This window comes from Manis javanica, chromosome 1, assembly GCF_040802235.1.
Source record: "Manis javanica isolate MJ-LG chromosome 1, MJ_LKY, whole genome shotgun sequence".
Taxonomy (NCBI): domain Eukaryota; kingdom Metazoa; phylum Chordata; class Mammalia; order Pholidota; family Manidae; genus Manis; species Manis javanica.
The window spans coordinates 7,057,331-7,083,585 of NC_133156.1; the positions used below are offsets into that span (position 1 = coordinate 7,057,331).

Sequence of the window (26,255 nt, forward strand, 5' to 3'; positions counted from 1 at the left end):
GATCCCTGTAAGTTTAAAATTTTTGGAGAAAAAGGATTTAGTATTGTAATGGAATAATACCTACATGTTTGTTATGTCCTGGAGATAATTCGAAAGGTCTGCTGTTTCCCAAGAATACTTCACAGTGCTTCTTAATAGAACTGATAAACTTTTCTTAAACTTTATTCAAATTGCATAATTTTTAACAAAGGTTTTGATTTGTATTAGAAACCAGTCGTGAATGGTAGCAATATTAAATTCTTTATTGCAAATGGCCTATAATAGTCTAACAGTATGACTTAAGGGCTTTCATCAAATTAATAGTTATGTTTTAGTAAATCTTAGTTATAAAAGGACTGAGTGAAAAAATATTACTGGGCTTAAAATTTTTGTTTTATAAAAAACAGCTGGGAACACTGATTTCATTAACAATTCTTTGTTTTTGAAATTAATTTTGGGAAGGGAAAATCTAACATTATTGCCTTAAATGTGCTTTTGGGTAACAGAAGAATTGCTATCACTTGGTGCTTTGTGTAGTACCGAATTCCTCTTTTATCACTGCGTCATTGTTCCTTTTTTAATGAATCACTATCTTGTACTCAGATATATTGGGAAGTCATAAAGAAAGTCCTTTCTAAAGTGACTATAAAATTCCCCATTTCATTCATGTTCATGAATCCTCCTGTAAAATTAGTTCTGATTGGTGAAATGGGGAGCAAGTAGATGAGAAAGTTAAAGATGTATATTTATCAACCAAAAAAATGTGAGTTGGAAACTGTCCAATAGATGTAAGAGATTATGTCATTATAGTCTGAATGACCTTTTGTCAGTTACCAAAGAAGAGATTCTTTTAGTAGCTGAGATTGGATTAAGGTTTTTAAATTAAGAATTTAGTACTTGCCTGTTACTTAGATTGTTGGAATTAGTGACTTTTCCCCCACCAATAACACATAATCCCCAGTTTTCCACAGTGAGAGAAAGTACATGAAATGGATGGTAACATTTTTTTATACCAGAGTCTTACATTACACTTCAGTTCTTATACTAGGGAGATGTTAAATCTCCTAAGACGACTCTTGTGGTTGAGTGGGAGTAGGTGTTGATGTTGTTAAGAAATGATAGTCACTAATGTTTTCAAATTCACCATTGCATTTTAGCTAGATTCCAAACACTTTGCCAGAATTTGCGTGAGCGGCTGTAAAAGAAACAAATAATTTGGTTCATAACCTCTTAAATTTTTTATTATGGCTTTAAACTTGGAATTAGTATTGAGTTCTGTTATTATCCTTTTATCCTGATAAAACATGTTTTTTTCCTATTTGCAAATTGACATTAATCTTGCTTTTTTCCTTGGATTGAGAGAAATCATCTAAATTTGTTTTGAACCTCTGGAAGAAAGGAGCTTCAAGTATTGTTACTACAAAATCCAAATGTCTGTAATTACAAAATAATGAAGTGATTTCATTCTTCAGATTCTTTGGGTGGAATTCTTTGGTCTTAGTTTTATGCCCTTGCCCTTCTAAATTATTGTGTAAATGAAAATATATTCATATATAAGGAGCATAGTACCTGTAGTGATTGAGTAAGTTTTAAACAAATTTCTTTGGGTTTTAGATGTTACATTGACAACCTTCTTGCAGCATTTTATTTCTGATAGGATTTTTATTTTTCAGCTATTCCTATTTTCTTGTAATTTTTTTCCACTTTGTTTCTCCATTTTCTTGTAATTAAAGCCAATATTTTGACTTGGATTATATACTTTGAACCCTACTTTTGCATTTTAATATTTGGCCTTATACAACTCACCTAACGTATTTGGATGTTAATTCCCCTTACTGTTGTGAGGTTAGTTGGGTTGCAGCTTCACTTTTGCTATTCTTGCACTGTTGAGACTCAGTAAATAGAATGTTAAGCTTTCAGTTACTTCCTTTGGGCTTTATAAAGTTATAGAAAGGGAAAAAAATTGAAACCTGGAATACTTCAGTGGTTATTTTAAAGAACAGTCTTTGACTGGTGAGAATTTTACATAGGGATGCTTTTCATTATGTAGTAAAACATGACCTGGTTGATAATAAGTGCTAATGTATTGAGATTACCACATAATATTACCAACAACATAAAATTTAAGCTCACAAGTTTTGGGACAAAAGATGTCATATTGGCATCACTTAATAGTCATAATTTATGCTACAAATCTTCATTCACTTAACATTTATTCAGCAGGAGAAATGACATGGAGAAAAAAAAGAGCCTGTGTTCTAACCTTGGGGTATGTTTATTATATAAGACCTATTTATCAACATAATCATCTGTTAATATTCCTGACTAGGAATTTTGACAGTAGTATTTATTCATAGAACTCTTGTTGAGACATAAAATGAGAGATTTAAAGACCTACAGTATAAAACTACAATTAGGAGTAATGAGAAAAAGCTATAGCCATCATTACTGTTATGAACTACAAAATACATAATCTTTATTGTTTCATCAGAACTTCTGAGTAGTTAAACCAGTGGAGAATTTAAAAAATTATAGTAATTTATTTCTGTTCTAACTAGATCAGAAAATTATGGTAAGAATTATATTTGAAAATAATCATTTTATACATTTTGGTTTACTTATTGATGAAGATGTTAACAAATAGTGAAAATGGGCAAAATTTAGGGAAAATGGGATCTCTAAAAAATAAAAAATCTGTAGATATTTGATACACCAAAATAAAGTGTAATTTATATATGAATTTTAATCGGTTTTGTTTTACATACTAAGTTGTAGGCCAGTTAGGACCTATCGTTTTCCTAGATGTAGGTCAAAGTCATTGTCTTAAAATACTGCTTTTTAACTAGTTAAACATTTAGTGATTGGCATATGAACATGAAGTTCATATTATGATTAAATCAGTCTATTAAAGCACTTCAAATTGAATTGTTGAGAGACAGAAATACTTGAAGTTAGCAACCGTGATTTCTCTTCATAAGAGCTTGCTTAAAAATCAGTCTGGTCTTGTACAACTTCTTTAAATGGATTTATTATGAACTCTCAGTTGAACCTGGGAAATTCATTCATTAATCAGAGATTTTCGATGTAATATGATTGTAGGAGACTTGCACCAGTATATTACTATGGCCTTCAAAATTCTTTTAAGATAATTAAAAATATTGTACAATTTAGTAAAAGTTAAAATTTCCCTATTGTTGTAATGTTGATCTTTGATCTCTGGTAAGTATAGAAAGGGATTTTGACATTAGGTAAATTGCTACATGGTTTTCACTTCTATTATGATTTTACTGTATGTTTATGATTTATATTATAACTGATTTTTCCCTTGTCAGATATATTCCCTTATCACATTTGGCAGTAATCACTGATACATTTTTAGAATGCTCTTTAAGTGTAGCTCTGACTTACTAGATCTTCTAATTGGAAATGTCGAATTTTTTTTTTATTAAGGCTGCAAGGTGTGACTGTTGTAAATCTCAAGGAACTCTTAAAGAGAGAGTGCAGTGGCGTGGGGAAATGAAACATTTCTGTGATCAGCATTGCTTATTACGTTTCTACTGTCAGCAAAATGAGCCCAACATGACAACACAGAAAGGACCTGAAAACTTACATTATGGTATATAATAATTTAGAAAGTAACTTACAAAACCTGTGTAATAGTCTTTAGATCATAATTCAAAGTAAAGTAATGATAGTAATTGATTTTGGATATAATTTAATAACAACTTGCATAGTTTTTCTGGGAAAAAATGCCCTATATGATGTTTCTGTGGATGTATTGATTTTTATATCTTATTTAATTAAAAAATTTAATGCAGTTAAAAAAATAGAGTCCAGTTGGGGGTGGAGAGGAGGTAAACAGAATAACAAAAATTTTTAATTCATCTACCTATCATATGTCATTTACAGTTTTAAATGAAAGCTATTTTTATCAAAAGTTATGTGCAAGGGGTAGGTTGGGAGCAACCACAATCCTTTAGAAGCTGCAAATTATTTAAGGTTAGGCATAAGGTCCTAGTACTACCCCCAAAGCGATATATACTTTCTGAGGGGGCAAAGTGGGAAAAGAGTTTATTTCACTTATTTAGCTCAGTATTTCAGCTCTCAAATTTGATAGTTTTTACTTAAAACAGTGTAAAATATTTTCTTCAGTGGCTGTTTTAAAAATCAGTAACATTTAACTTGAAATATGGGTTTTGAAAATTCTGAAGAAAATGGTTTTGTCTTATTTTAAATTTGTTTATGTTTTCAGATCAAGCTTGTCAGACATCCCGAGCCAAAATGACAGTAAGTATTGCTTAAGTAAAGTGCTAAATACTAATTTTTCTAATGGGGTAAAAAAAAAAACCCAGTTTTATCTTATCGTGATAATAAAAGATTTTTTACTTTTCTCTGTTGAGACATTTGAAATACAGGTTGAATTACCTGATATTAAAACAGGTTCTTTCATACTTGCTAAGGAATATAAAGGCGAATTAATTAAAACCCTACCCATACTATGGGAGAGAGGCATATATATAAATGGTGTTTGAGTGAAGCACCCATTATAGATGGACCTTCAAGGCAGTAGCAATAGTATGTTTGAAATGATGGACTCTGTTTCTGGCAGTTGTGAAAACGCTTCTAACTAGTTGAATAGAAGGTTGCCAGGTAAAGAGGGAGGAATAATAATGTGCAAGAGGGGTGTGTATTTGGTAAAACTATTTATTAGGGCCCAGCTTAAAGGGTGACTGGTGATGGAATTATGGGAAATGAGAGTGAAAGGATAGGCCAGACCACATTTTTGATGGCTTTGTGTGTTTGTTCTCAAATAGGTATCTGAAGGTCTGTGTTGGGTGCTAGGACTTGTGAATTTTTAAATTTGAGCAATGCATAATGTGTCCTGTTTTCTTCCCTCTTTTTTCTTCAGTCTTTTCCTTTCTTTTGGTATAATACGTAAGATTCTGCTTTTATATTAGCATTTTAAGAATTTTGTGGGTTGAAAGTGGCCACTTACATGTACTTACTTTTGCCATATTTTAAGTAACAGTGACCCTACCCTCTGTATGATGAGTCTAACAGTAATCATCAGTGTTGGAACACTGGTATTTCTGTCATCTTTATCCCTGGGAAACTGCAGGAGTCATAATTGGTATCACAGTAAGTCTCTGGGCTAGTTGTTACCCTGGTAAGAAAGAATAAATCAAAGGTTCTTAGTTCTGGCTATACATTAGGATCACCTGAAGAGTTTCAAAAATTTTCCAGTACCTGGGCCCCAACTCAGAAGTTTTGTATTCTTGAGAAGTTCTTCAGGTGAGTTTAAGAAGTAAGCACAATGTAGGGGCACTGATATGGATGAAAGTTCAGTGTTTTATATTATATGTTCAGTTTTTGGTTTTTGGTTTTGATGTTAATAGACAGAATCCTAGAAAAGTAAGAAGACTTTTTCCTTTGCTTCCTTCCCTATCTCTCCCCATGTGGAAATATAAAGATGATTCAGAAGTACGTTGAAGTATTTAGCTCTATTATCTGATTTTAATGCAGGTACCTTGTTCAGTGCTGAGGAATGTGAATATGATCACTCCCTGTTTTCTTATATTTGTGCAACCATAAGGCAACTCCCCAACCTTGTTTCAAATATGTAAACTTCTGACCGAGGCTTCCAAGAAATCCCTTCTACCAGTAGAATACTAAATGCCTTTCTCTTCTCACAGCACTTGAATCACTTTACATGGCAAGCAGAAGTATGGAGAGAGCATCATTAGTAGGGGAGGATAAGTCTGTGCCATTACAACTATTTCCTTCTGTTGTGTTAAGTCCTTTCCCATCTTTTCCTTGTAAGCTTTTGGAATCTTTTAATTCCCCACCCATAAACTTCAAAGGATGGGAGCTTAGCTGTATAGTTTTGAACAAGTCACTTTACTGTTCTTTGTGTATTTCCTTATTTGTAAAATGGGGATGGAGCTTTTATCTACCTCAGGACAATAGTAAGTACTAAAAACACAGCAGATGTTATGTTTCAGATCTTACAGAGATAGTATGTATTGTAATCACAAACATAGGCGTTGACATAAAAAAAAGAAGTCCTGCCATTTGTGATATGGATGGATCTCGAGGGAGTGTGCTGAGTGAAATAAGTCAGGTGGAGAAAGACAAATACCATATGATTTCACTTGTGAAATCTAAAAACAAAACAAAATGAATAAACTAGCAGTAGACCCAGACACTGAGAAGTGACTGGTGGTTACCATGGGGGAGGAATTGGGGTGGTTGGGTGGCGAGAGGGAGGGGGATAAAGGGGCAATAAAATTCTCCATCATAATATAAGTTGGTCACAGGGATGGAGGTAGAGCATGGAGAATATAGTCAATGGTTCTCTATAACATCTTTCTATGTTGACAGATAGTGACTGCACTAAGGGTGAGGATTTAATAATGTGTGTAACCGTTGAAGCACTGTGTTGTATGCTTGAAACTAATGTGAGATTGTATATCAACTATTCTTCAATTTAAAAAAATAGAAGAAAAAAAAAGGCTTGGACATCAGATGAGACTACTTGAATCCTGACTTCAGAACTTTTGGCTCTGTCACCTTTACCAGGTTGTATAACTTCTGAAATTCAGTTTCCTTATCTGTAAAATGAGAGTGATAAAAAGGACCTACCTTTGGTGGTGGTTTGAGGATTAAATAACTGATTTCATGAGTCATGTAATTGTGGTGACTTCCGTAGTATATTAGTTTGAGCTGTTTTAACAGAATGCCATAGACAAACAAGGTGGCTTAACAATAACAGAAATTATTTTTCACAGTTCTGAAGGCTGGAAAGTCTAAAATCAAGGTGCCAGCAGATAACCTGGTCTGGTGAGGGCCTGTTTCATGGTTCATAGATGGCCATCATTTTGCTATGCCCTCAACTCACATGGTGGAAGGGGTGAGAGGTCTCTCTGGGATCTCTTTATAAAAGGGCATTAATACCATTGCAGGAGGGCTCTGCTCTCATGACCTAATTACTGCTTTAAGACCACACCCTCTGATACCATCACCATGGGGATTGATTTCAAAATACAGATTTAAGGGGGACATAAACATTCTCTATAGCACATAGTCCTTGGCATATAGCAAATACTCAACAGAGGGTGGCTTATATCATAATTTTTATTATTTTGGATCCTTCTTCACTATTCATTATAAATAGGTATAGATCCTGCCTATTGACTAGTAGACAGGTAGGAAGTATTATCAAGTGTTTTGCACTAGACAGCATAGTTTGATTGACATGATGTAATATTTGCAGAATGACAAAGTGAAACAGTGAATAATCTAGGATATCTGTGATTTTGGGCCCCTTCTTCTTAAGTGGGGATTCTACAGTATTTCCCAGTTCAGACCTGGAGTAGACAGGCAAATAAACATATACTGTTATATTACATTGCTTGATATGTGGTAGCTACTCAGTAACTGTTAAATAATTCTTCTCATTTTACGTGGAGGAAATAGAGGCACAAAGATTGATTTGCCTGACCTTTGCAGCAGTGGTTTTACAACTAAATTCTCTAGCTTCTTGTTTGTGACTATCTCTTACAGCTGATTAGTATGTATTTGGTTTGAAATCATGATGAATCCACAGTAAGCTCATATTTACATCCTTTTGGCCATATGAATTTTTGTAACTCATGAAATATCCACCATAGGTTTTTTTTCAGACTTTTCCAGACCTTTAAATACACACAGATAAACTTTTTAAGCAGTAAGTGTTGTAAGTACAGTTGAATCCTCATTATTTATTCATATTTGTGAACTTACCTGCTCTCTAAAACTTATTTGTAACCTCTAAATAAGCAGATCATTTGCAACATCAAGGTCATTTACAGACATGTGGAGCAGTGAAAAATGTGAGTGTTAAGTTACATCTTCTTGCTAAGATCAAACAAGGCAAGACTTTACCTTCTTGTCTCAGCTCACACTGTAAACAAGTGTCCTTTACACAGTCTATTTAGTGCCATGTTTTTCCTATATTTGTGCTTTTTGTTGGTGATTTTGCTGTTTAAAAGATCCCCTAAGCATAGCACTAAAGTGCTGTCTAGTGTTCCTGTACACAAGAAAGCTCCTATGTGCCCTACAGAGGAAATAACATGTTTGGTGGGTTTCATTCAGTTGGCTGTGAGTTCAGTGTTTGTGAACTAACAATATGGTACATCCAGAAAAAGGAATAAGAAATTCACCAACTTGTAGATGAGGCAACTTTGAATGCTGTAAAATCTATAGTGTGTGTTGAAGCTCTGGGAGAATTGGAAAATGGCTAAATTTGTGGATAACAAATCTGAGCTTTCAACTAATTAAAGATAAATCATAGTGAAAGATCTGTACTCTGAAAACTCTAAGTCACTCATGAGAGAAATTAAAAAAGGCACCAATAAATGGAAATCTATCCCGTGCTCATGGATAGAAAGAATTGACATTGTTAAAATGGCCATCCTGCCCAAAGCAATTTACAGATTCAATACAATCCCTATCAAAATGCCAATAGTATTTTCCAGTGAACTAAGAGTTTGAAAATTCATATGGAGCCACAAAAGACCCTGAATAGTCAAAGCAATCCTGAGAAAGAAGAACAAGGTTGGCAGTATTAACACTCCCTAACTTCAAGCTCTACTACAAAGCTACAGTAATCAAAACAATTTGGTACTGGCACAAGAACAAACCCATAGATCAATAGAACAAAATAGCCCAGATGTAAACCGATGTATATATGGTCAATTAATATATGACAAAGGAGCCATGAGTGTACAGTTAGGGAAAAGACAGCCTCTTAAACAACTGGTGTTGGGAAAACAGGCAGCTACCTGCAAGAGACTGGAACTGGATCATTGTCTAACTCCATACGTAAAAGTAAACTCGAAATGGATCAAAGACCTGAATGAAGTCATAAAAACATAAAACTCTTAGAAGAAAACCTAGGCAAAAATCTCTTTGAACATAAGTATGAACAATTTTTTCCTGGACACATCTCCTTGGGCAAGGAAAACAAAAAAGTGAACAAGAGGGACTACATCAAACTAAAAAGTTTCTGTACAGCAAAGGACACCATCAGCAGAGCCAAAAGGCAGCCTACAGTATGGGAGAGTATGTTTGTAAATGACTCATCTGATAAGGGGTTGACATCCAAAATATATAAAGAACTCATATGCCTCAACACCCACAAAACAACCGAGTTAAAGGATAGAGGACCTGAACAGACACTTCTCCAAAGAAGAAATACAAATGGTCAGCAGGCACAGGAAAAGATGCTCTACATTGCTATTCATCAGAGAAATGCAAGTTAAAACAACAGTGGTGATACACCTCACACCAGTTAGGATGGCCACTATCCAAAAGACAAGAAACAACAAATACTGGTGAGGATGTAAAGAAATGGGAACACTCCTACACTATTGATGGGAATGTCAGTTGGTACAGCTGCTGTGGAAGGCAGTATGGAGGTTCCTCAGAAAAACTAAAAATAGAAATACTATTTGATCCAGTAATTCCATTTGTAGGAATTCATCTGAAGAAAACAAAACCCCTGATTTAAAAAGACATATGCACCCCTGTTTATCACCACACTATTTGCAATAGCCAAGATACAGAAGCAACCCAAGTGTCCATCAACAGATGAAAGGATAAAGATGTGGTACATATACACAGTAGAGTATTGTTAAGCCATAAAAGTAAAGAAATCCTGCCTTTTGCAACAATATGGATGGATCTAGAGGGTATTATGCTCAGTGAAATAAGCCCGGCAGAGAAAGACAAATACCATATGATTTCACTTACTTGTGGAATATAAATACAAGGCAAAACAGAAGGAACAAAACATCAGTAGACTCATAGACACTGAGAAGTGACTAGCAGTTACCAAGAGGGAGGGAAAGATGAGGGGGATAAACAGCTACAATAATTCGCAATCACAATATAAGCTGGTCATGGGGATGGTAGTACAGCATGGAGAATACAGTTAACAATTTTGTAGCATCTTACTGTGTTGATAGTGACTGCACTAGAGAGGGTGAGGATTTAATAATGGGTAACTGTTGAACCACTGTGTTGTACATTTGAAACCAACATAAGATTGTATATGAATGATAAATAAAAAACATAGTGAATAGCATGGTTGTGAGAGTTCCAGCTCACTTGTTACCCAGGATCAGGAAATTGTTAAACCTTTCTTGCTTAATGATGGCTGGCTCACACATTTTAAGGTGATTCAGTGTGGAAAATGTTAAACTTGCAGTCTACGTGGGTTCTGCAGATGAGGATGCTGTGGAAGAATGCCTCTATTAGGCAGGAAGTGGGTTGTATGCAGTTTTTCATTGCTGGTGAGACTGGTTTGTTTTTACATGATCATTGACAAATGAACCTGTGTCCCATTAGTGGTCTTCGAACCCCTGACTTAAAGTCCTTCAAAGACCATGTAACCATGTTTTTGTATGCCAGTGCCAAGGGTAACCTTAAGTGCAGACCCATCATGGTGTACAGAGCCCAAAATCTGTGAGCAATTAAAAGGAAGAAAACTGCACTATCTGGGATTAGTTCTATAACTGCTTTATCCTAGAAGTTGAGCACTGTTTCCAGAATGAAACCCTGCCTTCAAGTTTTATTATTGCATAATGCCTGTTGTTATGAAGAGCTCAAAAATGACCATCATAATGTAATTCTTTTTATGCACCCAAACATTCTCTCATCCATCCATCCCTTTGATCAGGGCATAATTTAAGCTTTCGATGCCCATTTCATGAGAGAGCTTGCAAGGTTCTCTGACACCAATAGTGCATATCACACACAAGTAAGTGAAGAATGCTTTGGGACATGAAGGAAGAAGACATGGAGGAAGTTTTGGCAATGAAGGCAGTAGAGCCCACTGATGACCTGGACAAGATCACAAAAAAAGGTATATTCACTGATTAAATGAGCCTGAGTTTCCCAAGAATTGTCCCCTTAGGAGCAGCCAAAATACTGGAATGGAAATCTGCCCTGGGAAAAATTGTCAGTGACATGCAAGAATGTGAGTGATCCTGTGCTTGAGCAAAGCCTCATATTTAAGCACCACCGTGTTTGTGCATTACAACAATAACACTTAAAAGATACAAGGTAAAAAACCCAAGCAGACAAGGCTGACTCAATTTTTGAAGCTAATTTGTGAGGGAATATTGCTGACAGTGTCAACGAGTTGCAAGAGTCAAGCTCCTGAGGTAAAACTTCAGATGTCACCATGCCATCCTCATCATCTCGCTTTTGTGCAGAGGAAGGTCCATCAACCTCCCCATTTGTTTTCATGGAGCATGCTAACATTGAGAGAGGTTTAGCTACACAGTACAGTGCCCTAACATATATCCGGCAGCTCCACCAACAGAAGTTAATGTGTTTATAAAACTTTAAACTCTTAAATCTTTGTGGGTTTTTTTCTAGGACTTTATTTGTGTTAACTCTATATGGAATAATATTCAGTGTATGTTCACAGTACTGAGTTTGAGTACTGTGCAGTATGTTTGTATTATATCTGCACTTTATATGTGCACATGTCTGAGAGTTGATAATCACAGGAAGTACAATGCTGTAGCCATAATGATGTATTATAAAGAAATGCAGTGTGTAATTACTTGTAAGAAATATGTATTAAATAAAGTGTGTTTCAGCAGAAACAAGACTATGTACTACTGATCTGTCTATGAAACTGTTATGACCAGAGGCTTGCAAGAACCTAACCCTGTATTTCCTTTTGGGTTAACAGGTTTAGTAGTCTACTTTAGTGTGTTCGTAGTGTTCTGTAGACCTTAACTACCCTGAATAATGAGAATTGAGTGCATTGGCATTCTGTACCTTTTTCCCCAAAGCAATAGGCAGTATGGAAAGCACTTTATCTTTTGTCTCATGGACAGATCTTAAGGTTATTTTAGACTGTGTGTGTGTGTGTATGTGTAGTTTTTTGTTTTTACATTTTCAATTGCAAATGGTACTATAGTGAACATGGTGAAAACATCTGAGAGACTATAGGGTAAGTTTCTAAAATTGCAATTTTTGGGACACAGGAAATAACTTAAATTTTGATAATAGTTTTGGTAATTCTTTTAATCATTTTTTTATATCTTTTCAAATTTAGTACCGTGTATAAGCTGCTCATCCAGTAGAGGCATCTAGTTTATCAGATAGCCATAATAACTGCAAGAACTTTTTCTTTCTCACATAAATTTAAGAGAGCCTAATTATTTTCAGAATTCAGGCTAACAACCTGGATTTTGTATTTAAAAGTGAGAATTCTCTTATGTTTTAAAAATATGCTGATGATCCTTTGAAGGTAACATAAAAATCTGTAGAATGGATGATTACTGCTGCCTTGCCAATAGGTAGGGTAGATTCATATTGATCTTTACAGATTAATATAGTAAACATGGTATTAATAGCATAATTTTGTTTGTATTCTACTTTTGTGTGTTCCCTCTGCAGGACCTAGAAACCAGATACTCATTAACACCAGGAAGTAATAAAATATGAGGCAAAAATAAAGTGTTTCTCTTTGTTTCTCTGTAGGGTTCAGCACCACCCCCCTCTCCAACTCCTAACAAAGAGATGAAGAACAAAGCAGTTCTTTGCAAACCTTTAACAATGACAAAAGCTACTTACTGTAAACCTCACATGCAGACTAAATCTTGTCAGACAGGTAACTTAGGAAAATTTGACTTACACACTTCCCTATACTTAAACCTCAATGAAATATGCTTTCCTCAAGTAATAGGATAGAAAATAGATTTGTTTGGTCACTTTAACATTTTCTGTTGATTTTTCTTATCCAATTTTAGACACTGTATAAGACAATGTATCATTTAAAACCATTACTGAAAATCAGTTTCTTATGAAGGCCTAGAATACAAATTAAGTCACAAGTGAAAAAATGCTGTATTAAAAATTTCTTTGGGGCTAAGGCCCATTAAAGTTACAGTATTCCTTCTTGAGAAAACCATCTTTTGAAGTGTGATATGTAGTGATAACAATTCTGTTTGCTTGTCAGAATGAGATGAAATAATTAAAATATGTATTTTCATCAGATTTAAATGTTCGCTATATTCTTACTGATTAAACTTTTTTGTGGGATGTAAGGGAATCTGGTAGGGTATCTGGAACTATATAATGTTTTTAAAGGATGTTTTCTTTCTATTAAAAAAAAGCCAAAATTCTTCTTGTGCTCTCTTTAACTTAGAACAGCTATTCAGTTTTTTGTTTTTGTTGTTTATAAGTTAATTTTGTGAAAACTGGGAGTTTCTTTTAAATGGGTACTGAGGCACTTAAAGTTCCTTTGTTACCAAATTATTTTAACATTGTGCAGCTACATATGCGTTAGTTAACATTGCTCCTTAAACATGGTTTGTATTTTAGATGATAATTGGAAGACAGAATACGTTCCAGTGCCTATCCCTGTGCCTGTGTATATTCCTGTACCTATGCACATGTACAGTCAGAATATTCCTGTTCCTACCACAGTTCCTGTTCCTGTAAGTCAGATTTTAACTTCTTTTTCATTTTGAGACTTACCAGGCATAGGTAGGAGAGCAGTGTTGCAATTACTACCTTAGTAAAACTAGTAAAACAGAGGGCTGAATCTGCCTTTCTTTAACAGCTAACTTAGGTTTGGTTGAATCTCTTGTCGGTTATTGCTTTGTATTTAATCAGGTAAATGTTCACCCTTGAGAGTAAAGTTCAGTAAATGTCTGTGTCTGCTCTACACATACTGTGTTTTATATTTGAGTTCATTTTAGAAAGAAATATTTGTGAATCTCTATGGCCTAGAACTGAAACATGGATAGTTTCATATAAAATATGATTACATATTTCATCCTAAGTCAGTTGCAATGCTTAGGACACTATGCCAGGGCTTGCCTGCTGTAGTCCCCTGGAGGACAGAAATACCTCAAAATTATTTTCCTTTAGTTTTTATTTCAAAAAGTTGCTGTTTGTATTTTGGGCTTTGTTGTAGTTGATACCTTAATTTGAGATGTGTTCTTTCCAAAGCTTTCATCCAGTATTGTATTATAAAGCAGATCATGTGTCAGAATAATTTTTAGTTAGGAGAAATACCTTTTAATGTTGAGTAAACCTGCCAGTAAATAATTCGGTTACTTAGGTGCCAGTTCCTGTTTTTCTGCCTGCCTCATTGGACAGCAGTGAGAAGATGCCTGCAGCAGTTGAAGAACTAAAAAGCAAAGTTTCTTCAGATCCTCTTGATGCAGAGCTGCTTACAATGACAGATATGATGACTGAAGATGAGCGGAAAACAGAGGCGTCCAGCATCAACAGTGAGCTACGCTATATTACACTTTGTGAAAAGTTTATCATTGGTTTTAATAAGTGTTGTAATAGTTACAGAATGTTCCAGAGCATATCACTGTGCCTTGATAATGGAAATGGGGAAAGATTGCAACAAAAATGTATTTTATATTAAGAGATCTACACTGTATCTAGCCAGGTGCTTTTTTATGCTAAATCCAGTTTCAAACAAGAATTTATATATAATCGCCTTGTTTTAATTGCAGCAGGTTTTGACTTGTAAAATCAACTAAAAATTAATCCTGGTTTTAATGGACCAGCTCAGACACAAAATTAACATGTTGTAGGCTTTAATAATGATCCAAACTTTTGCTTTGTTATGGCTATCCCCAGTTTTGTTCTATTTATTATACTAACAATACTATCTAAACCAGGGTTTGTTCTAACTTCTGTTAGGGTAGTGCTTGCCAAATGGCGTATAAGCATGATGAGTATGTTGTGGGTCATTCTCTCTCTTAGAATATTTATTTCTAATCATAGTCATCTGCTGATAACCCAGAGTCCTCTATTTCAACCATGAGTTGCCTAATTCCCTTTACCCTATATATAGTATTACAGCAGAAATACTATAAATTCATATATTTTATAATATGTGTGTGAAGCATTTTGTTAGGAAGGTGTGAAATTAATTTAGTGGGTTGTATCCAGTGTTTTTTGTTTAAAACAAAATGAAGTGCAACAGGAAAATAAAGAATGTCAGTGTGCATCCCACCTAGAAAAAGATTGTGTTATGAAATGTTTGTTTCATGTGTGTGTATGTCTGTGTTATCTGTCTCCCACCACCAACCTGAGCTGGATAAAATGTATTTTTTGCTGTGGTTGCAGTATAAAAATGTTTGAAAGCAACTGATCAAAACATATGAAGGCAGTTGTGAATGAATGATGTGGAAAACCTGGGTCACAATTCTAAAGAAATGTTGAAAACTATACCTAACCCTTGTTAATTTATTTTTGATAAGAGAATGCTTTTAGAAATACTCTGTGTATTTAAGTTTTACTGTTAAAGCATGCCTATTAACTTTTGAGGAGCAGTAGTCAAAAATTTACAGGATTAACAGTTTTTGTTTACTCATGATTTTTGAGTAAGTATTAAGTTTTTAGTAGTTTGCACATCAAGATAGCTATATGCCTTTTCCTTTTGTGGCATCTTAATACAAGTATTTATTCTTGTTTTGCATTTATTATTAAATGACTTTCTTTTGCCAGATTAAATATATAGGTACTATTGAGGTTTTGTTTTGACTTCCAATGATATTATGTATTGATTGTAGGTGTTATTATTGACGCAGACATAATTGGTTCAGATCTCTTGAAGAACTCTGACCCAGAGACACAGTCCAACATGCCTGATGTACCATATGAACCAGATTTGGATATTGAAATAGATTTTCCCAGAGGTACTTAAAATGCTATTTTATTCTTTCAGTGTGAACTCTGGTTATGGAGTTCAGTTACGGAGTTTAAGTGTGTTTAAGATCATTAACCATTTAATGTTTGTGTCATTGCCTTTACTGTTCAAATTTGTCTTTCCTTTTTTCCCAAGTAAAACTTAATAGTTAACTTCTAAAATGAGGCATAGGATTGAATTATAGGGACTTAAAAAGCATTTCTTAGAGCCTTGAATAGAAGCTTTCTCAAAGTAATTCATTATAGAAAACTTTGGAGATAGAAAAAAGAATAAGAAGCTATTGTCTTTTTAGAAAATTTCCATAAAATATCAATAGTATTTTTCTTGAGACCTTTTTGAAAATTAAGCTTACCTTCAAAGGGAGAAAGTTATTTTCAGGTCTTTTGTTTAAAATGTGTTCTATTTTTCTTTATTTTCTTAATCTTTAGATGGCTAATAAGCACATTGAATACAATGTAAAGCATTTTGGAAAATATTTAATAGATTGAAACATTTGTACTGGGACCATTTAAATCTAATTGAGTAATTTCTAGTTGAAATAATTTTTGGGGTATCATACATTTCTATGAAAATTCCATATTGAAATTCCATGATATTAATGTACATGTTTTTAAAGAGTCTAAAACAGGATTTATCAGAACTTAGAGACTATGTTAGGTACAGAAAATCATTCATTTTCCACCCCAGCACAGGTTATCTCCATGTATATGTGCCTGTTTTTATTATATAGTTTGTTTTTTGTTGGCTATAAAAGATCTTTTTACTCAATTGTCAGCTGCTGAGGAGCTTGATATGGAAAATGAATTTTTATTACCACCAGTTTTTGGAGAAGAATATGAGGAACAGCCAAGACCTCGATCTAAAAAAAAGGTATAAAATTTAATATTCTTGAGTTTACTTAATATCTCTGTATAGTGATACCACTGTGTAGATAAAGAATAAGGGCATAGTAGTCATCAGTTGTGCCTGAGAATATGGGAAGATATTTTGTTTTCTAGATTTAAAAAGACTTTGGGAAGTAAAGACCTTATTACTTAATCTCTAAGTAATAAAGGTATCTCAGATTTAGCTGTAACTTCAAAGAAGAGTGAATAGTATTGCCACTTAGTTTTTCATAATTTTTTTCTTGGTAAAAGTATGACACAGGTGTTAAAGTAAATTCAGTTGACAAGAATTGAGTGTTTTCTAGGGAGCTGTTTTTTTCTACCATTACTTTTAATGAGACTAATTAGCAAGGTTGAGGTACACAGTTTGTGTATATTTGATCTCTTAAGCATGTGAACACATGGGAAGACATGCAGGACAGTTTAATCATTCAGGTAGACCAAATCTAAATGTGTTAACAGGTATAGTTTTAAATACTTTAACTTTTCTACATCTGTGATATCCAACTCAAAAGAAACAAAAATAAAGATAACTTTCACAAATTTCTCCAAAAAGAAAGAAAATTGAAAAAGGAGTACCTGCAATAAAATGAAGTTGGACTCCTGCTTGACACCACACACAAAAATTAACTCAAAATGGGTCATAGACCTAAATGTAAGAACTGAAATTATAAAACTCTTAGAAGAAAAGAAAACATAGGCCTAAATCTTCATTATCTTGGGTTAAGCACAAGGAACAAAGGAAAAAATGGATGAGTTAGACTACATAAAAATTTAGAACTTGTGTAGCAAATAATGCCATCGAAAGTGAAAAGGAGTTGTCATTCCCTGAAGGTGAATCATTGAAAAGTTCTTCAGTTTCTCTCTTACATTAATATTTAGTTTGTTTCTAAGGATGTTAAAGTGTAGTCCTCATATCCTATATTTTCATATCAGTGACTCTTACAGTAGAAGTTAATATGATTTTGTGCACGTAGTGGTTTATGTAGTAATAAGGTATTGCTGGAGATACATTTCAAGTAATGTTACAGATAATTATTCTCAGATTCAGGAATAGCAGTCAATTCTAAGCATATAAATGTATTTCTCTTTAATTTGCATTTATTGAGAGATGGCTAACATAAAGTTATGAAATTATAGGCTTAAAGAAAAAGGTTTTATAATGGTGTTTTACTAATAGGGAGCCAAGAGAAAAGCTGTATCAGGATACCAGTCTCATGATGATAGTTCTGACAATTCAGAATGCAGCTTTCCTTTCAAATATACATATGGTATAAATGCATGGAAACACTGGGTCAAAACTAAGCAACTTGATGAAGATCTTCTGGTATTAGATGAGCTAAAATCTCGTAAGTGTTCTGATTTTATTTTTTCAGAAAGTTTCTTAATTTTAAGAATAGTAAAAATAGCAATTACTAACTTCTAATTTTATTTCTTTTTAGCTAAATCAGTGAAGTTAAAAGAAGATCTACTCTCTCACAGCACAGCTGAACTTAACTATGGGTTAGCACATTTTGTCAATGAGATCCGACGACCGAATGGAGAGAATTATGCACCTGACAGCATCTATTATCTTTGCCTTGGAATACAGGAGGTTAGTAATTTGATGACTACTTTTGAATATAATGTTAATTAGAAAGGTTGTTGTGGTAGTTCTTGGAGAGAAAAATGTGATGCTTCAAGAATATTAAGGGTAGCTTTATGGAACATAGTGATTTATTATTGGCTTACCAAGAAAGGATAAAAAGAATTTACTTGAAAATACTAGGGTATTATAAAGGATTTTCTTAACTACTTTGTGTAGGTGTTTATGCTATAATGAGATACATTCCTAAATGCATCTCAATGAGCTTCTCCAAAACCAAAAAGAATTTACATGAAAAATAGAGTTAGGAACAGGTCCCTGGAAACTCATGCATCTTTTATAACAAAGTTACATATTTGTTCCCATATATATATGAAAACTAGCATGACTTCATTTCCTCCTTACAATTACAAATTAAATGCTTTATGTATATGTGTGTGTGTGTATACATATATAGAGATCCATGTTGATATTCTAATAGAAAAATCTCTTCCGTCTGCAAATTTTGGGTCTGTTTTCTTATGCACTTCTGATTTGTTTCTAACTTGTTATATAATGCAACTCTTCATTAGTTTTTGGAATCATTTCATAAAAGGAGGTCATTTTTCAGTGGTTTTAGATAAACTTCAGCCACATGTCTGAATCTTGGGTATGTCTGTTTTTTGTAATAAACATGAAGATCAACTTTAGGTTATTATTTCTGGTTCTAAACAAATTGTTCAGATTTGGGCCCAGAGGTCAGAAAGAATCTTAACTTAGCCTTTTGTATTTTTAAATGTGGGTAAATGATAGAAGAAGATCTTTTTATGTAGAGTTTTGCTTATTAATAGGCCAAAAATTTAATATCATGCTGCTAACGGAGGTAGATACTGAAATAAATTACTGAAGAAATCTGGAATTGTCTTTATTTATATTTTATTTACATTCTCTTCAGGATAGAAGTGTGCCTAAGATTATATAGGCAGTGGTAGGGAAGTAACATGTGGCTGTAAATTAGTCTGTATTCAAGAACTATCACATAATTTGTACTAGCAACCTAAAAGAAATATAATATAGTAGGTTTGACTTTTTCTTATTCTTCTTTGATAGATTTACATGGACCTTGAGCCTCATGTTTAGATGGTCACAATTGATCTCCTTTTCCAAAATCCCTAAACCTCTGAAAACCAGATTTTACCTTTCAGTTTTTCATGAAAACTTATTTGACAGAAAAACCAGACTTGAAGAGTTGTGAAGCTGATACTGTCTTTATTAACTTTTTGCTTATATTCATCCATAGGATATTAACTATGAAACTGTTAATGTTTTCAAACAAGTATAGGGTGCTTCCCTAGACCACTCTAAGTATAATAGGTTATTATATGTATATACACACACACACCTTGTGTGTCCTCTTTAAAATCCAAAAAATTAGGAATTCCACAACATACCTGGCCTCATTGGTTCTGGCACATGGCTTTAGACCTGTGTCTGTGCTTTTCCCCTTCTGTGTTTCTACCTAGTAGTAGAAAAAAGAGTAGGAACAGCAGTTATTAATAACACTACCAGGTATAGGTGAAAATATTTCAACTCTCTAGAAGTTGGGTGTTAACTCTTTTTATTTTATACCAAGCTGTCCACATAGTAGGTACTCACTGACTTAATGACTGTCATGAATATTACACAGTAGAGCTGTATATCCAGTTTCCTTCCTGTTCTGTGTGCATGTGCATGCACATGCTTATTAAAGGTGGTGAAGCAGTTTTTAAAAAAGAATATATTGTCTTCTTAAAAGTAGTTCCGTTGTCTAGATCATTTTTTAAAGTATGGAAGAGAGCATTAGGGTGCTGCCAAAATAACTCAGCAGGAAGGAGGAAGATTGAGTTCCAGGCTCTTACTGTTTTAATCCAATTCTATTTTTTTATATATTTTGGGGCTCTGTATAAAATTCAATTTAAAAATGGCTTCTGCTAGAGATTAAGCTTAATGACGAGTACCTACATACTATAACTTTAAATCAAAGATAACAAAATGGGGATTCTGTGCCCCACCCATGTCTGGTTGACCTAGTTCCATTCCCTAAGGTCAGATAACGTTTTGCTCTGTTGTTAACCTTATTTCCTCGGCATTACTTGCTTGTAGACAAAATCAATTTTAGTGTATTTATCTTATATTCTGTATATACCAATTCACTATGAGTTCTAAGGGAAAAAAATAATAACACCTACTAGAATTTTCTACATATACAATTATGTCATCTATGAATAAAGACAGTTGGCAGTTTTACTTCTTTCTTTCCAATCTGCATGTCTTGTATTTCTTTTTGTTGCCTTACTGTATTTGTTAGGGGGGACCGCTGTCCTCAACACACACACACACACACACACACACACAAAATTGAGTGGGAATAGGGAGAGCAGAATCCCTTGCCTTATTTCTGATTCTTGGGAGAAGGTCTTTAACCATTAAATACAATGTTGCCTGTAGGTTTTTGTAGCAGCCTGTTACTAAGTCAAGGAAGTTCTCATCTGTTCCTAATAAGCTGTTTTTTGTAACTTTTTATTTTAAAAGTTTTTATCATAAATGTTTACTGAATTTTGTCAGCTGCTTTTTCTGCATCTATTGAGATAGTCACATGTTTTTTTCTCCTATTCTCTTAAATGAATTAATTTTCAGATGTTAAATCAACCTTGACTTCCTGAGATTGATTGTTTGATATGAATATTATCCTTTTTTTATATATTGTGAATTAGATTTGCTAATTTTCTATTAACAGTTTTTGCATATGTTCATGAAGGATTCTAGTCCATAGATTTCTTGTGGTCCTTAGCTTTGGTATTGGGATAATACTAACCTCATAGAGTGAATTTGAAAAGTGTTCCTCTCTCCTGTTTTCTGAAAGAATTTGTGAGAATTGATATTATGTCATCCAATGATACTTTATTAAACATATTAGTAAATGCTTGGTAGATTTTACTTGTGAAGCCCTATGAGCCTAGTTTTTTGTTCTTGTTTTTTTTTAAAGAAGAAAATGTCTTTTTTTAATGCTTGAACAAATGCATGTGCATATACTGTTAGGGCTTTTTCTTCTTTCCCTTTTTTTTAATTTTTAATTTTGATATCATTTATCTACAATTACATGAAGCACATTGTTTACTAGGCTCCCCCCTTCACCAAGTTCCCCTCCCCCCATACCCCTGCACAATCACTGTCCATGAGCATAGTAAGATGCTGTAAAATCACTGCTTGTCTTCTCTGTGTTGTAGAGCCCACCCTGTACCACCTCCACATTATACATGCTAATTGTAGTGCCCCTTTTCTTTTTCCCCTCCCTTATCCCTCCCCATCCATCCTCCCTAGTCCCTTTCCCTTTGGTAACTGTTAGTCCATTCGTGAGTTCTGTGATTCTCCTGCTGTTTTGTTCCTTCAGTTTTTCTTTGCTCTTATACTCCACATATGAGTGAAATCATTTGGTACTTGTCTTTCTCTGCCTGGCTTATTTCACTGAGCATAATACCCTCTAGCTCCATCCATGTTGTTGCAAATGGTAGGATTTTTTTTCTTCTTATGGCTGAATAATATTCCATTGTGTATATGTACCACATCTTCTTTATCCATTCATCTACTGATGGACATTTAGGTTGCTTCCATTTCTTGGCTATTGTAAATAGTGCTGTGATAAACATAGGGGTGCATCTGTCTTTTTCAAACTGGGCTGCTGCATTCTTAGGGTAAATTCCTAGAAGTGGAATTCCTGGGTCAAATGGTATTTCTATTTTGAGCTTTTTGAGGAACCTCCATACTGCTTTCCACAATGGTTGAACTAATTTGCATTCCCACCAGCAGTGTAGGAGGGTTCCCCTTTCTCCACAACCTCACCAACATTTGTTGTTGTTTGTCTTTTGGATGGTGGCGATCCTTACTGGTGTGAGGTTTGTTCTTGGTTTTTGGTGGGGTCAGGGATGGTTTTAAATTACTAAATCAATTCCTTTATTTGGTATATGGGTTCTTCAGGTTGGTAGATGGTTTTTTTTCAGGTTTTCTTGAGTTTTTCTTGAGTCCATTTTGGCAATTTCATCTTTTAAGAAATTTGTGCCTTTCATCCAAGTTGTCAAATTTGTTAAAAATTTATTGATAGTATTCCCTTACTATCCGTTTAATGTCTGTGGGACGTACTTGTCCATCGTTCATTCCTAATATTGGTAATCTGTGCCTTTTTGTTTCTTGAACAGTCTAGAAGTCAGCAGACTTTTTCTTAATGAGTGAGATAGTAAATAATTTAGCTTTGCAGGTTAAATAATCTTGGCTCTGCCAGCCAAAAGTGAAAGAAAGTCTAGGATATTATGTAGCTATTTAGATAGTCACTTGAAATATAATCATTTATAAATATGAAAAAAATAGTTTTAGTTTTACAGGCTATGAGAAACAGCTGGTGGGATTGGGCCCAGTGGGGCTAGGATTGTAGTTTTTCTGTAATGCTGATCTAGTTAAAGATGTATCAGTGTACTTTATTGATCTTGTTAGAGAACCAGCTTTTGGTTTCATTGGTATTTCTCTATTGTGTCTCTGTTTTCTCTTATTATTTAAGTCTCTGATCACTATTTCCTTTCTTAATTTGTTCTTTTTTCTTCTAGCTTCTTAAGATCATTGATTTTATACCTTTTTTTCTAGTAAAGCATTTTTTTAAAGCTACAGATTTTTCTCTATGAACTAGTTTATCTGTAGTCCACAAATGGTTACATGTTATAATTTCATTTTTTTAAAGAGAATTATTGACCATCTCATAATCCTATTACAGGAAGTTGTATCTCTAGATTGCTTTTTAATGGATGGATTATTTAAATATTAGAACTCCAAATACTAATAGAGGTTTGAGAGCTAAATGGATTGATAATGTATGTTTATAAATTATGTCTTTAAATAGGTTCTTTTTTTTTCAAAATTTTATTATGGTAAAATATATATGTAACATAAAACTTACATTCTAAACTAAGTGTACAGTTCAATGGTATTAAGTACATTTGTGATCTTGTGCAGACATCACCACCCTCTGTTTCTATTACTCCTTTTCACCATCAGAAGTGAAACTCTATACCTAATAGACGCTAACTCCTCATTCTTCCGTCTCTTATTCCCGCCCCTGCCTCCACCCTTCTACTTTCTGTTGTATCTATGAGTTTGGCTACTCTAGGTCAGTCATACAGTATTTCATTTTGTGACTAGCTTATTTCACTTAGCATAATGTCCTCACAGTTCATCCAGGTTGTAGCATATGTCAGAAATTTTTTCCTTTGTCAGATAGGTTCTTTATATACTGAAAAATGTTTTCTCAAAAAATTTTTTACTACTGACCAGTATATTTAAAAATGATTAAGATGGAAATTTTATGTTCTGTGTGTTTTTACTACAATTGAAAAAAAATTGTTTTACTCTTTGTTCTCATCTTTTGGCATATTTTCACAGAATTAATTTAATTTTTATAAAAGACTATCATATTTATAAGCACTTAAAAATGATTAAAAATTAGTGTAAAGTTAAAATATCTAAAATGTACTTTCCAGAAATCACTGGTGTTTAATGCTACTTCTGGATGTCTAGAGAAATAGAAGCTATTTTCCAAGAGTGTGCATATTTTTCTGTCTATTGCATTTTTTTTAGCTTGTTCACATGTGATAAAATAAGGTAAATGTATGAAGAAGTACGATTTTCTCAGATATGTCTATAAAAGGAATAACATCTTTAGTTGTAAGGACTCTTGTGAATATCTACAGATGTAGGTAATATATTGAGAAATTGGATATAATTATGGATGTTTAACTGCTCCCATACAAAAGGGGAGCACAGCATCTCTTTCCCGCATGATGTTTGTGGTTTTTTTTCCTGATTACAAAAGGAATGATGCTTACTATTAAATGTTAACATACTATGGAAATGTTTGAGGAAGAAAGAAAATTATATGAAGTCCCATAATCATGATCATTCTTTCATACACTATTTTACATGTGTGAACACATGCCCTTCACACCAAATTTATCATAAATGGAATTGTGGATACCCTTTTTCTCTAATTTTCCCCATCCTAACACGGTTAGCTAGGTGTGCTTAATCTGTGCTTTTTATGAACATGGTGAAAGATGGAGAAGTTTTGTCAACTAAGAACATGGAGCTGTATTATATATACTTTTGTTCTTACTATCCTTCCCTCTATTTCCCAAAACATTGTGGCAGTCTCTGTAAATCATCTGGAACAGACTTAACCTGTATGATATTTCATATAATTAATATAGTCATGTCAGAAATGATGAGCATTCCCTTTGTTTTATAAGATTTTTGCAACTATAAATAAACAGTATTCACTGTCCTTCCCCTTCTACCCCAAATCTTACATAATTATCCTAAAGAACTGGTGCTTTTATTTCCTTAAGATTCCTGAAAGGGTGTTACTGGATTGAAAGAAAAGTGAATTTTTTTATTTTAAAAGATATTACCAGATTGCTTTCCAAGAGGATTGAGGATCTTTTTATGTTTATGGGTGTGATATAATGAATCATAAGAAATACATATTTGGTCATTTATATGACTAAATACATATTTCCCAGGTGTATTTGATCTTCACAGTTCCTGAAAACACTTCTGTCTTAAAAGTGAAATGGGTGTTCTGTCATGTTAATGAGAGACTTTTGGACCCCACCTAAGGGCAGGGGCTGGAGGCTGAATCAGCTAATGGCCAATAACTTAGTCAATCATGACTGTGCTTCTAACCAGAAAATCTCCATGTGCCGAGCCAGGCCTCAAGCTCCACAAGGAGAGAAGCTCCTTTATATGGGACATTGCACTACTTCTCTCTTCATCTGCCTGTTACAGTATGCTTTATTAAACTGGTGAAATGTAAGTGTTTTCTTGAGTTCTGTGAGCCGCTCTAGCAAATGAACTAAACCCACATGAGAGGCTGTGGGAACCTCCAGTCTGTAGCCAAGTAGGTCAGAAGCAGAGGTTAACTGCCTGGGGCTTGCATCCAGCATCTGGAGAAGGGGTTGGAGGGCAGCCTCAACCTGGGGAGTCTGGTGCTGTCTCAGGGCAGATAGCATCATAATTGAGTTGAACTCTTGGACACCTGGCTGGTGTTTGAGAATTGCTTAGTGTTAGTATGTGTGGGAAGACCCCCTCCCACATACTTAATACACATTGGAATCGCGTCCAGTAACCCGAATGGAGTTACTCTATTATTGTTGTGTATAATATTGTTATACATACATATACGCTTGTGTGTGCGCGCGTGCGCGCACACATAAAAAGAAAAGAGTACACCATTACAAGTGGCCATTTGGATTTGCTTTTCTGTAAATTATCCCTTTGTTTAGTGGGTTATTATCCCTTTCAGTTTGTAGGGATATTCTTACAGGATTAGAATTCCTTGTTTATTCTGGATAGTAATTCTTTGTCATTTTCCCAGGATTTTTTTTTAATTTCTTATGTGCTGAATCTTTTATCTAGAAGAATTTGTTCTTCTAAGAAGAGTGTGAAATCCATTTACTAAATAAAAAACAAACAACAGTAAATTCATTTACGTGGCTTGTTAGTTTTATGTGTAGTTTTCTAATAATTAAATTCTGTTAAGACGTATACAACATTTAAAAATTTAATCTTCTTTTGATTTGGAAGGATCTTAATAATTTGCCTTACTTTTCATAGCAATGATGTCTTAGATTCAGTTTTGTTTATCCTTTGTTGGTTCATTCAAGAAACATAATTTAAGAGTTTCTTTTTTGCTGAATGCTGAACATTGGTGTAGACTTCGGAAATTACATTTTTTTTGACTGTTTACTGCTTCCCACGCAGTAAACATCTCAGTAAACTTAATATTATTATCACCATTTTGTAATGAGGGAGTAGAGTTAAGTAGCTTGCCTGAATACAGAGACAGTAAATCTTGAATCTGGTAAGCAGTTTGACTTAACAGCCACTATAATATGCTCCTCTCAAGGATTTGAAATACATAGACAAATAATATTAAAATAGCACTGTACTCATGGTATGATATGTTGGCACAGAATTGGGACTGATCAGTTCTACCCAAGGATGTATG

General features: G+C 34.0%; 1 protein-coding gene across 10 annotated transcripts in view; it reads left to right on the forward strand.

Moving 5' to 3' along the window:
• ZMYM2 (zinc finger MYM-type containing 2) overlaps window positions 1-26,255 on the forward strand; it is a 123,563-nt gene that overhangs the window by 81,211 nt on the left and 16,097 nt on the right. For 8 of the 10 annotated variants that reach the window (XR_005061072.2, XR_005061069.2, XR_005061070.2 and 5 more), the window contains 9 exons: window positions 3,430-3,595; window positions 4,232-4,266; window positions 12,523-12,652; window positions 13,366-13,481; window positions 14,111-14,282; window positions 15,585-15,710; window positions 16,497-16,591; window positions 17,786-17,954; window positions 18,048-18,199. Coding sequence is in view for 6 of the 10 variants with exons in the window: in XM_073223707.1 (XP_073079808.1) it covers window positions 3,430-3,595; window positions 4,232-4,266; window positions 12,523-12,652; window positions 13,366-13,481; window positions 14,111-14,282; window positions 15,585-15,710; window positions 16,497-16,591; window positions 17,786-17,954; window positions 18,048-18,199 (1,161 nt within the window). In the remaining 4 variants the exon portion in view is untranslated. The remainder of the gene's footprint in view (window positions 1-3,429; window positions 3,596-4,231; window positions 4,267-12,522; window positions 12,653-13,365; window positions 13,482-14,110; window positions 14,283-15,584; window positions 15,711-16,496; window positions 16,592-17,785; window positions 17,955-18,047; window positions 18,200-26,255) is intronic. The other 2 variants (XM_037017172.2, XM_037017173.2) reach the window with 2 other exon arrangements.